This window comes from Euphorbia lathyris, chromosome 1 (assembly GCF_963576675.1).
Source record: "Euphorbia lathyris chromosome 1, ddEupLath1.1, whole genome shotgun sequence".
Taxonomy (NCBI): Eukaryota; Viridiplantae; Streptophyta; class Magnoliopsida; order Malpighiales; family Euphorbiaceae; genus Euphorbia; species Euphorbia lathyris.
Window position 1 is genome coordinate 90,911,690 of NC_088910.1, and position 13,607 is coordinate 90,925,296.

Below are 13,607 nucleotides of genomic sequence, written 5' to 3' on the forward strand. Positions count from 1 at the left end.
TTTTTCTGACAGTGATCGGGCGGGGTCCGTTGAGGATATGAAAAGCACCTCATAGTACTGTTTCAATTTTGGCTCATGTTGTTTCTCTTGGTGTTCAAAGAAGCAAAAGATTATGGCTCAATCAACAGTTGAGGCAGAATTCATTGCTGCTACAACAGCTGTCAATCAAGCTTTGTGGATAAAAAAAATCTTGTTTAATCTTGGTTTGCAGGAAAAGGAAAGCATTAAAGTATTTATTGACAACCGAAGCTACTATTGCCATATCCAACAACCCAATATTTCATGGAAAAACAAGCATTTCAATGTGAAACTCTATTTTTTTTTTTTGAAAGAAGTGCAAAAAAGAGGTGAAGTAAATTTGGTGTACTGCAAAACAAAAGAGCAAGTTGCTGATATTTTCACAAAAGCACTTCCAACAAATGTATTTGAATATTTGAGAACAAGGCTTGGAGTTTGCATCTCTTGATGCAAAGAGGAGTGTCGAAATATGCCTCATGAGCTGTAATTAGGATGATGTTGAGTTGGCATGATGATAAGACTGTTGTTATTTTTCTTAAACTCCATAAGTTTTTTCCAGTTTTGCTTTCCTGTTTTTTAGGCATGTACCTGTTTATTATATTAGTAGTGGAATCATGTTCCAGATTTATTACTTTTCAGTTAGAATATTTGTATATTTAAGCAAGTATTTTCATTCAATAATATACAGACATTACAGTTAATTATTCTCTCTTCCTTAAGTTCTTAAATTTGACACCAGTATAATCTTAGAGTGAGAAAGTAGACAACTTAGCGGGAGAGAGTAATAATATTGCGTGCCTTTTGTAGAGGGAGTTAGGCCCATTTTTATAGGAGTAAAAGCACCTAGTCTAAATAGGAGAAAATTGAATATGTGTTTGATTGGGAAGTTGAACCGAGATTGTTGGCCTTCCTTATCTGTTTGGTGCTATCTTTGCGTGTTAAGGATTCTTATTCATGAAATGACTCTTTAAAATAACATAATACAGGTAGAAAGAAAGCTTTTGAAAGCACGGTTAGGATATCTAGCTATCGTGAGGAGAGGATCAGGGTCTGCTCAAGACTGAACCTCAAATAATCACCTATGTTATTAGAAGCCCCCCACAAGCCGAATCAAGCTTTTTAAGGCTAGAACACGTGTTTTCTTATTCTCAAAGCAGCACTTTGTTTCACTCTTTTGAGGTCTTTCATGTATTGAAAATTCGACATGTTCTCCAATAAGGGCTTAGAAGTGTGAGACGTTCCTCTTACAACTTATAAAAGGCATGAGTTAGGTGAGATCTCATTTCACCACTTCTCAAATTTTTAAAACTTATCTCCTTAAAAGGTTTTGGATTCAACCATTAGAATTATTTCATTCAAGTTGAATCTTTATTAATTTACGATTAAAACTGTCATTTTGTTATCAATCCGAATGAATATATATCATTAGAAGTAGGGCAAATGATGATGAAGAAACTAAAGTTGTACCTTAGTAGCGTTGAATGAACATTGAAAGTGTTGAAGCACTTTGTTTGGTAGTAAAAGTAAGTAGGCATATAGTCAAAAAGTTATGATAAAAGAGAACCAATGAAAGTGGTACTATAAACATATCATAAGGAAAATGTTACTACTAAAAGTAAGTAAGGAATATATATAATCTATTTTACACCTTTCATCAAAAATTCACTTCAGTTGTCGTTGCTTCCTGTCCCTTCTTTTCTTCTAAAGCTAAGATTCACATGGACCAACAATTAGTATCAATTCCTCATTATTATTATTTTCACCAAAATATATTCTTTTTTTTTCTATTCTTTTTCTTTATTAATTTCATTAGTTTCTATATTGGGTTTGACCTCTAATTTAGGTATAATGTAAAATAAAAAAATTGATGGACAGTATAAATGTAAAATTAAGACTTTGTATGTCATGAATTAAAATTTAGAGCTTATAAAATTAAGACTTTGTATGATCATGAAATAAAATACTTTAGTCTCATATCGAGTCGTTGAAGATTAATAACCTATCAGAATCAGACTGGACGATCCATGTCTTTTTGGAACTAACAACCAATTAAAATATACTATTGGTAAATTGGTAAATTCATAATAATATTAATAGCACCCACGCATTTTTTTTAAATTAGTTGTGGGATTCACAGTTGCAGAGCCCGCAAACAGTGTGTTTTTATTGTTTGGTTAGTGTTAAATAAATAACATAGTGTATTTAAAGTTAAATTGGAGGTTATTAGTCTGAAGAAGAATATGAGAGGGCATATATAAATAATCTATATGAATGAGTTATCAGAAGCACTTCATCTCCACCCCCAAACACCCTCAGTCTCAGCCATTTTATTTTTGTTTGGCTGGATGACTAAACACACAATATTTCCCTATATTTTTCTGGTTAGTTTAATCTGTATTCTTCCTGTTATAGAGTCAAGAACATGTGATGATGATGATAAAATAAAAATAGGAGAGATGATTGAAGGAAAAACAAAAATAATGGAATTGAAAGTAGTTGGAATTGCATCAATTCTAATAGCAGGAGCACTTGGTGTAACAATTCCAATATATGGGACCAAAATGTCATCATTGAACCCAGAAAACAACATGTTCTTCCTAGTAAAAGCATTTGCAGGAGGTGTGATTCTAGCAACGGGGTTTGTTCATATATTGCCGGATGCATTTCAAAGTTTGAATAGTCGTCGGCTGGGGGAAAAACCGTGGGGTGATTTCCCTTTTGCAGGTTTTGTTGCTATGGTTTCTGCAATGTTGACAATGATGATTGAGTGTTTTGCTACTAGTTATTATAAGAGGTTTCATGTTACTAAGGGTTTGGGTGTTGTTAATGTTATTGCTAATGCTAATGGAGATGAAGAGAATGGAAAACATGAAGAAAGTCATGTTCATGTTGATGTTCATACTCATGCTTCTCATGGACATGCTCATGCCTCTGATCATCTCAATTCTGGAGTCTCTACTCTTTTTAGACAAAGGGTTATTTCACAGGTATCATCTTCTGTTTTTCTTCTTATGTATATTGCACTTTTACTTATCATAGTTAAGCCTAAAAAATAACTTTTATTATCTCCTTACGTGAATGCTCACGGACTTAAAGCGTGTACAATATAAGCTCATTTTATGTGTTGAAATCCATCAATAAATGGATTGTTAGTATTTAAACTCTCGACTGTTTGATCTAAAATGCTCCATGCAACCTCAAAGAACAAATTGAACTGAAAACTTGAACTAAGAGTTTAAAGTCTCATAATAACTTTTGTATATCTATCTCGACTCTGCTTTTTGCATTTTGGATAAAATAAAATGAAATTGTAATAGTTTTCTTTTTCATTTTTTACATCAATTGACATATACGCTGTATTTGCAATTCATGTGACCGTATTGATACTTCTAAGATTTGTTTTTTCTTGCGGTACATAATTTCTTTTAGTAAATTCATGTTCATACATATTATAAGATAGTAAAATAACCTCAAAGTTTTTGAGGAAAAACAATTTAGTCTACACTTATAAAATAACAAAATTTTAGTTCTAACGTTGATGAAATGAAACAATTAAAGCTCTTCCTAATAGAAATTGATACAGAAAAAAGTAAATTACACATATTATTATACTATTGTTAAAGAAAAAAGTAAATTACACGCAGCAGACTTTTGAAGGTATTGATTCAGTTTGTGAGTATAGTATTAAGGTATTAATTTGGAATCAACTCAATAATTAGTTTACATAATATGATTGCAGCATTAGAATATCTTTTTCCATACATAAACTAAAAGCTTATCCGATTAAAAAAATGCAGGTGTTGGAAGCAGGCATTGTAGTACACTCAGTAATAATAGGAATATCAGTGGGAGCATCAAAGAGCACAAACGTGATAAAGCCACTAGTAGCTGCTCTAACTTTCCATCAATTTTTCGAAGGAATGGGGCTTGCTGGCTGCATTTCTCAGGCCAATTACAGGTGGAGAGCAATAGCAGTAATGGTGGTCTTTTTCTCACTGACAACACCAGTAGGAATTGGAATTGGGATTGGAATATCACAATTTTACAATGAAAATACATCAACAGCTATTATTGTGGAAGGAATATTGAGCTCAGTTTCAGCAGGAATATTAATCTACATGGCACTTGTTGATCTTCTTGCTCAAGATTTTATGAATCCTATTATTCAATCCAATTTCAGGTTGCAGCTTTCTGCTTACCTTTCTCTTCTTCTTGGTATGGCTTCTATGTCCATGTTGGCCATTTGGGCATAATAATCTCATTCCTTCAGGTCAGGCCCCTCAGAATTCTTATTTTGTTAAATTCAATCCTTCATCTTTCATTTCAGATTCTAATTAGGCAAATAGTCTTTAATTCTTGTAAGAATTTAAAGCAAAATTCTGTGATCAACTTAAACAGAAATGGTAGTGTAGATAATAATGAGGACTTGACTGTTTAGTAGTTTCTTAAATATATTTGACTGTTTTTGTCAATAATATAATATATTATATTATTCAGGCATCTTTAAATGTGCTGGCTAGTTGACTACAATTGTTGGTTAAACTATTTCTTCTAGAAATGAAATGAATAAAATTGATTTTGTTTTGTATTTCTGAACTTTTTAAAAAGTTCTCACAGAAGCAAAATATTCATAAAGGAAATTTGAAGAAGAAAATTACCATAAGCTAAAGTTTGAATGGAGTATCAACATTTCTTATATCTTACTCTTACACGTTTAAATGTGAAAAATATTAGGTTTGATTCAAAGTTTAATAATTAATTATTTTGATTAGTGGTTACGAAAAGATATTTAAATTAATAGGTAATAAATAAGTTAAAGGTTAATATAGTTAATAGCTAATAAATAGGTTAGTTGTTACTAAATATTATATTTTTATGTTTTTTTTTTTTTTTTTTGAGGAAAAGCTGCAATATTATAACAACTGATGTAGAGAAGCAAGGTCTTTACAAACTAAAGCTGTTAACCAGCTAGGAATAATAAATGAATGAAACTCATTAGCATTGGAAAGGGCATGCCGTGCAACGGCATGTGTAACCCCATTCACTGAACGAGGAGAAAAAGACACCCTACAATCGGGCCGATTAGAAAGTAGAAATTGACAATCCTGGATAATGGTACCAAAATCCGACAGATCAGCAATATTAGAGCAGAATTTATCCACCACACGCTTCGCATCACACTCGAAAATGACGTTTTGACAGTGCATAGAGAAAACCCAAATTATTGCCTGACGGAGAGCTAGAGCTTCCGCAATATCCGAAGAAAACAGCCCGTCCACCCAAGTGCTATAGCAGGCCATAAAACTTCCATCAGAGCTACGAAGGACAGCACCCATACTCGACTTTTCCTCCGCCATGAACATTGCAGCATCACAGTTGCACTTCACAAAGCCTTCAATTGGATTTTCCCATCTGATATCCCGACTTACCGACCCACGACCAGCCATCTGCTGTGGCTGCTGGTGTAACTTCCAGTCCGCCAGAAACTGCAAGCTATCACGAACAGCAACAGATGCGGGGATGGTTCTGCTGTTCCAAATCAACTCATTCCGGCTTTTCCAAATAGCCCACAACACCGTGGCTACAGTACATATCTGATCCTCCCGCATTACCCTGCATAAACTCAATACACTACAGCTCAAGACTTCCAGATTAAAAACATCAGTATTCACGCCACTGATAGCCCAACACACAGCCGCATATGAGCAAATCCATAAAAAGGTGATGATCCTGTTCAGTCGCACTAGAACAAAACGGACAGGAAGAAATAATATTCAGATGCCTCATACTTAGTCTATGACGAGTCGGCAAACAGTTTGAACAAAGTTTCCACAGGAAAACTTTTATTTTTGGAGGGAGACGAAGTGCCCATAATTTCTCCCATCCCGTATCAATCGGAAAAGCATTGAATTGATTCATCAGTACCCTATATCCAGACTTAGAGGTATAGATACCATCTTTAGTATGGTGCCATGTAAGCTTATCCTTTTCCAAACGGTACGGTACCACCATCTGCGTAATCAGTTTTACCTCTTCTGTGTTAAAAAGAGCTGCGACTTTTCCCCGATCCCATAATCGCGTTCCTGGAATAAAAAGAGTGGATACTGTATCATTTCCATGTCCATTTATTCCCAATGACGTTACCTTAAAACTTCTCTCTCTGTTAAGCCACGGATCCTTCCAGATTGAAATTTTTCTACCATCTCCCACACACCATCGTATGCCAAGGTTCAGAACTTTTATCGAACACCACACACTCCTCCAAACAAAACTAGGATTAGTGCCTAATTTGGAGGATAGGAAAGAATCTCGGGGAAAGTATCTAGCTTTGAAAATTCTACTCACCAGAATGTGTGGATTATGAATCAACTTCCAACCTTGCTTCCCCAAGAGTGCTAGGTTGAAATCATGGAGCTCCCTGAACCCCATACCCCCATTATCCTTTTTCTTACAGAGATGTGCCCAATCAAACCAATGAATATGTCGCTGCCCCTCTGCTTTTTTACCCCACCAGAAAGAATTCATCATCTTCTAGAGATCATCACAAGTGGACTTAGGGATAAGGAAACTGCTCATACAAAAAGTTGGTAGTGCTTGGGCAACCGATTTCAGCAGCACCTCCTTGCCAGCAGCAGAAAGGAACCTAAAGCTCCAACTGCTAAACCTTTTACGCAACCTGTCCTTTAGAAACCCAAAAATTGCCTTCTTGTTTATGGTTTAAACAACCAAAGTGAATAAAATTATAATTATAGTTAATAGCTCTTTTGATTTTATTACTTTCGCTATTTTATTATTATTATTATTTATATCTAAAAAACCAAACAAGAAGAAATAGGTAAAATTCATGGATTCATAATTTCTAAAGAGATGAAATTGATACTTGGTTGGCTTATTTTATTTTTCTCGCTAATGACATGGCAACTCTATAATATTCAATGTATTTTTATAAAATAAGTCTCAATTTGATTATATACATAAGATAAAGAGTGTTTTCAAAATAAACTGAAACAAACGAGTCTAACATTGTGTGTAAAATCCGCATAAGCTTTTTTCATGCTCACAGTGAGTTTGCTTGGTGGAAAATTATTGTCAACACTTGAGTGTTGGTATACACTCCATTGAGATTGCACCACCATACGAGGCAATCTGAGGAGAGGGCATTAGCAACAATAGTAAAACCTCCTGCTTGGGACTAACCAAAGTGCTTGTTGAGATCTTCAATGAGGCCATCATATTCGTCCCCATAAGCCTAAATGTGTACGGTCACGTCACTGGGATCTTTAACCTGACCATCATATTGTGCTGATAAGTTCAAAATACACTTACTTTAGCATGCATAATTGTGTTTGTTTTCGTGTAATTTGTGTGTTAATTACTTTATTTTGGAAAGATTTCACGTGGGTATTTGAGTTTTGTTTGCAAGGTATTAATTATTTGGAAAAGGCTAAATCAAAGTAAAAATGGATTAAAATGAGCAAGATAGCAAGCTTTCAAGTAAAGTCACGTCCGAGAATTTGAAGCCGCATCCGAGAAGTTGAAACAATTCACCAAGGATAAGGAGCAAAGTCTCCGTCGCTGACGAGATTGCCAAAATCTTGGCAGAGACACACTGGCGAAGTAAAACACGCACTAACCCCACCTCCCTTTCCCTAGTGTGTCGCGATCGAGATTCTTGATTCTCGGACGCGTCAGTAGCAGTTTATGCATTTTTCCATCCTTATCTTCCTCCAAGCGACACATCTTTTCATCCGGATCGAGGCTACTCTTCACCAACTGACATGTCTCTCCAGCAGACATTTTGGAGATTATAAAAGGAGGAAAATTCTTTAGAAAAAGAGTTACTTCAAGTGACTACATTTTATTATTATTTACATACATTAGGTTTATTGTACTTAGAGTTAGGCTTATCCTAGTTACGTTTATGCTTCGAAGTTGATCGAGATATTTCTTTTTCGAAGACTCAACAAGAAGATCCAGAATTGAAGGCGACCTAAGGCATGACGAACCTACAAGTAGAGTAAAGGATTGACAACCCGGAATTCTTACTTTGTTTTATGCACTTCAATTTTGTTCTTCTTTGTTAAAATTGTGATGTTTATGACTCATAATAATAATATATCTTTTAATTCAATTTTATTTCACTTTGTTTTACTTAAAGTTTAACAATATTCTTTAAGTATTATTAATTGGCGTTTACATGTAAAAATTCTTAGAAAGAAATTTAGTATTCGAACATGCAAACTTTGTTGAACACTTAAGCAAATTCAGATTTAGATTTAGTCATTAGTGGTAATTCGAGTAATCGGGTTTAGATTCCGAATTTGATTAATGTTTTCAATCTTCGATCGAAAGAAAAGATTGATAACGGTTTAGCACCTCTAATTGAATCAATTGGTAATTTATTACATTTATTTTAAACAAATCAAAGTTTAAAGTTGTGCTTTTGACTTAGGATGAATTAACTTTGGAATAAGTTGTAGTTTAGATTTAATTTCTGTAATTAGAATTAGAAAATATTTCACAAATATGATTTTCTATTTACCTCGAGAAAAAGAATAAAGAAACATATAAGTTAAGTATCAATTGTGTTCTCTGTGGGATCGATATCTTTTATTACTTAAACGTGCAAACTGGGCACTTGCGAAAAACCACCAACATGTGCCCTTTGGTTTGTGCAGTAAATCTTCATTCTGACAGAGTAAGCTTGCTTATTGATGTTGAGAATTGATGCTGGAATCGCCAATTGATCCTAGATTCATTCCTTCCCTCGGGCTTCTTCAATTTTGCAAATTCATTTGCGCCATCGTTTTCCAAATGACCAGTTGTTTTGGATACATAACAAGAATGGTACCTACGCAATAAAGTCAAGTTACCATAATTGGTAAACGGAATGACCAGTTGTTCGAGTTAGATTAATGATGATCACATATGGAAGACGTTGTGGCGCTCAAATGACCTTTTGAATCTGGCTCATGCTCTGCACTTTCCTTCGAGCACATCAAAGGCACTGCTAATATCTCAGTAGATTGGCATAATTTTTCCACCGCGTGTGCATTGCCATAATGATAGTGTTTTTCCAAAACCGAACTTTGTTGTTGATCATCTTGGACTAGCCATCCCTTAGAAGGTATTGTTCAAAGATCGTAAATTCCTAATGTAATGATAAGGGCTGCTTGACTGCTAAAGGCTGCTTGTAGGGTAGATATGGGCTGCTTGTAGGTTAGACTTATCTCCTTGACTTTAGAGATAAGATAGTAGACTAAATCTGTCTATATATATGTATCCTCATGTATGATAAACTTGCAGAAATACCATTACAGAAATTACATGGTATCAAAGCCCAAGGTCTAAGGTTCTGAGAGATTCTTTTCTACTTCTGGGTAGTATTTCCTAGAGGTGTGGTTCTATCAAGAGTTTAGTATTTTTTGGGTATTATTTCTGAGTTCTATTTCTGTCAAGAGCGTGGGTCTCTTGATTTCGGAAGTCATTTTATCTCACCACCATTCCAATTCAACTCATCCACCTCTGATCGGCGTTCTCTCAAAGTCCGTCGACCATCTGAGCAGCGCGTGAGCTTCACCAGTGGCAACGGACTATTCGTCGATTTGTCAACAATGCTGACTTAGAAGATCATTTGACAGGTAATCCGCCACCTAAAACAAATGTTGATGCTCGTAAGAAGTGGTTAATGGAAGATTATAAATTGTTTAATCAAATTCAAAACACTCTCGATCCCACTGTTGATGATGTCGTGACTCAATGTGAGACCGTCAGGGAACTATGGGAATATCTCGAGTTTCTGTATGATAACAAAAAGGATATGTCTCATTTTTATATGTTGTTGTTAAAGATTTATCGTGCATAACAAAAGAATTGATCTCTTCTGCAATATTACACTGAAGTGAAATAGACATACGAGGAAGAGAACAGTCTGTTTCCAATTGTGTCTGATGTGAAACAAATGCAAGCACAGAAGGAGCGCGTTGTTGTTCAGTGTTTTTTGGCCGATTTAGGTCCTGAGTATGATGTGGCACGTACACAGCTGTTGACTAGTGGGACACTCCCGTCTCTCACGGAGTCTATTCTCGTTTACTTAACGTCTATAAGGATGGCGTAATGGTTTCTGGTACATTATCTTCTGACATAGTAGCATTGGTATGCAATGCTAGCCAAGGTCGTCGAGGGGGAGACAATACTCTTTCTAGTGGCCACCGTAGCTCCCCTCGTACTTGTTATCACTGTGGGGGAGAAGGGCATGTTAAGAAACATTATTGGAAACTTCATGGTAAACCACCCCAACACTCGGGACAACACCCTATCCGAAGATCTGCAAATATGGCAACTCAAGGTGGCATCCTTCCAACCCCGTCCTCCGTCACCATTTCTGCCGATGAGTATGCTCGGTTTTAGCAACTTTATGCAACTTATGATGCAGAACAACCATCAACTTCAACCTCCACTTTGGCTGATACAGGTAATCATGTGGCATGTCTCTCCACCTCCTCTCGTAGTTGGGTGATTGACTCTGGTGCTACAGACCATATGACCGGCAACACAGGTATTCTTTCTTCTTTCCAACATCTGGCCAATTTTCCATCCGTTATGTTAGCCAATGGCTCAACGGCTTATGTAATTGGACAAGGGAAAGCTCACCCAACATCTAATATTCCTTTATCCTTTGTGTAATGTTTACCCAATTTTCCTCTTAACTTATTATCTGTCAGCCAACTTACTAAGACTCTTAACTGCTCTGTTGTTTTTTATCCTACCCATTGTCTTTTTCAGGATCTTGTGACAAAGAAAATTATTGGTAGAGGGAACTTGGTAAATGGATTGTACGTACTTGATTCAACTTATCAAAAAATGTCAAAATCTCTTATCTGCACAAGCGCGTCTCTTTTGCGACTTCACTGTCAATTTGGCCATCCGTCTTTTCCAGTTTTACTAAAGTTATGTCCTAGACTTCCGCGTGATTCTACTCTGGAATATGAAGCTTGTCAATTTGCTAAGCATCACAGAGTTTCGTATTCACCGTGAATCAATAAACGTGTCGAGTCTTCTTTTTATTTGGTGCACACTGATGTATGGGGTCCGTGCCTTGTTGTGTCCAAACTTGGTTTTCGTTATTTTGTAACGTTTGTTGATGATTATTCTCGTGTTACTTGGCTTTATCATATGAAAAATCATTCAGAGTTATTTACTATCTTTTGTACCTTTCATTCTGAGATTCGCACACAATTTAACAAATCTATTTGTATTTTGCGAAGTAACAATGCTAAAGAATATGTATCTTGCACTTTCCAATAGTATCTTTCCCAGCATGGTATTATTCATCAAACTTCTTGCATCGTTACCCCTCAACAAAACGGTGTTGCCGAATGTAAGAATCATCACTTATTAGAAGTCGCTCGAGCACTGTTGTTTCATATGCAGGTTCCTAAAACTTTTTGGATAGATGCGGTCTCCACTGCCTGTTTTCTCGTCAACCGTATGCCCTCTTCAGTCCTTAACGGTCAGATTCCATACTCCCTTCTTTTTCCCTCATCTTCTTTATTTCCTCTTGCACCACGTGTTTTTGGATGTACTTGTTTTGTTCAAGACATGCGACCATAAGTCTCCAAACTTGATCCCAAATCCATCAAGTGCATCTTTGTGGGTTATTCTCAGACACAAAAAGGGTATCGTTGCTATTCTCCTTCTTTGGGTCGTTATTTGGTGTCCGCTGATGTTACCTTTTTTGAAGACACTCCTTTTTATGGTCTTGGATCAACTCTTTCTGTTGATCCGTCAAGTCCGTCTGACGATAATTATCTTGTTTATACTATAAGTGAGCAGGTGGTTTCTGTTCCTTCTCGACCAATTGTCCGTCATGTTTATTCTCGGCGTGAACGTCCTTCAAGTGATGCACCTTCTAGTGCTCCAGTTGCCAGTGTTCCCCCTCCAGTTTCGTCTCCAGATCCTTTCCCATCTTCAGATCCTAGCATTGACCTTCCTATCGCCCTCCGAAAAGGTACCTGCCAATGCACTTACGCGATCTCTTCATTTGTATGTTATGATGCATTATCACCTTCCTTGAAGTCTTTTTTAGCTTCTTTAGATTCAGTTGTTGTTCCTTCCTCCCTCTCTGAAGCACTGAATCATCCTGGTTGGCTCCAAGCAATGAAAGAGGAAATGCATGCCCTTGAAAAAAATCATACTTGGGATCTAGTGTCTCTTCCATCTCAGAAGCGTGCTATCGGTTGCAAATAGGTGTTCAATGTCAAGTTCAATCCAGATGGTTCTGTTGCTCGGTTGAAAGCTCGTTTGGTTGCAAAAGGTTATGCTCAGACTTATGGCATCGACTATCTAGAGACATTTTCCCCTGTTGCCTGTTGGAAATTAGGCTAAGGTATAGCAGCGGAAATATAAAATTTTTAACCTATTTCCATTTAACCACAAGATCCGTTAACCGTTATTTCATATAAAGAAGGATAAGAAGAAATACATTTTAGAAGTTCTATCTACCATTGCAAACGAAGTGCCCACAACTTCAAAAGAGATAGAAACTGTCTATCAATCTGCGCCTATCCGAAACAGACCTTCCAGACCTCCGAACGACAATCCCTTCGGTGGAAACGTGGAAGAATATGTCTAGAATCTCCTGTCCAAATATCGCGACGATCAGATGGTTAAATCTCCGGGAATCCGTGAAATTGTGAACTGACCTGATGTAGGAGTAGTAAAACGAATTTCTCCCTTTTGTTTGTTTTTCTTCTTCGAGTTCCCAAACACGAAATAAAACATGGGAAGATTAATTTAGTATCAACCGTTGAATAGCAACCAAAGTAGATTGCCTCTAATTAATCAACACAAGATCAAGGATAAAAGAAATAGATGAAAATCAATTGATCAAACGAAGCCGTAGAGAAATCTCGTCCTCGAACTAGGGGTTTCGAATTTTCTCTCTCTTGGACTAGGTGAATTTCGAAAATCACAAGTAGGGTATGGCTTGCTTGGATTTCGAAAATCTCAAGGGAAGGGGTATTTATAATCTCTTGTATCTAATCCCTAGTTAGATAGAATTAGGTTACTGAATAGGAATTCCATTCGTAATAGAATTCCTAATTATTATCTCACTATATATCTAATATATTAAGGATAATAATAATAATAACCTTATTGGATAATAATAGGAGTATATTAATCTAATTAAAACTCCTAACTTAATTATCTCTTAATTAATTTAATTCATATTCCTAATCTAATTAGGATTAACAAAATCAAATTAATTATTCATGTATATCACTACATGAATTTCGACCCCCTTATGTCCATGGGCCTTATTGGGCTCAATTGGGCTTCTATCAATTAATTAACATCTATCTCTCTTTTAGGTTCCAAGTCTTATGTGTGATCCATTAGGTTCTTATTGCTTCTAGCCGTATGCAACGTTATTAAATTAATTTTCAGAGAATTATATTTAATATTTGCATAACGGAATGATGTACAGAGTATGTGATTAGCAAGTCCGTAATCATTCCCCCAGAGCTATAAGAAGACAGGTTGATTCTGTCGTTAACCTTTCCGTATTAGTTACAGTATAATTCGAT

At 36.0% G+C, this 13,607-nt stretch overlaps 1 protein-coding gene across 1 annotated transcript; it reads left to right on the forward strand.

Annotated features, from left to right (window-relative positions):
- The first annotated feature begins 2,293 nt into the window (after positions 1-2,293).
- Positions 2,294-4,515, forward strand: LOC136211346 (zinc transporter 1-like). The gene is made up of 2 exons (XM_066002715.1): positions 2,294-3,005; positions 3,816-4,515. Exons 1-2 carry the CDS (start codon positions 2,364-2,366, stop codon positions 4,269-4,271), a joined length of 1,098 nt encoding a protein of 365 aa, XP_065858787.1. The 5' UTR covers positions 2,294-2,363; the 3' UTR covers positions 4,272-4,515.
- The last annotated feature ends 9,092 nt before the right edge of the window (positions 4,516-13,607 follow it).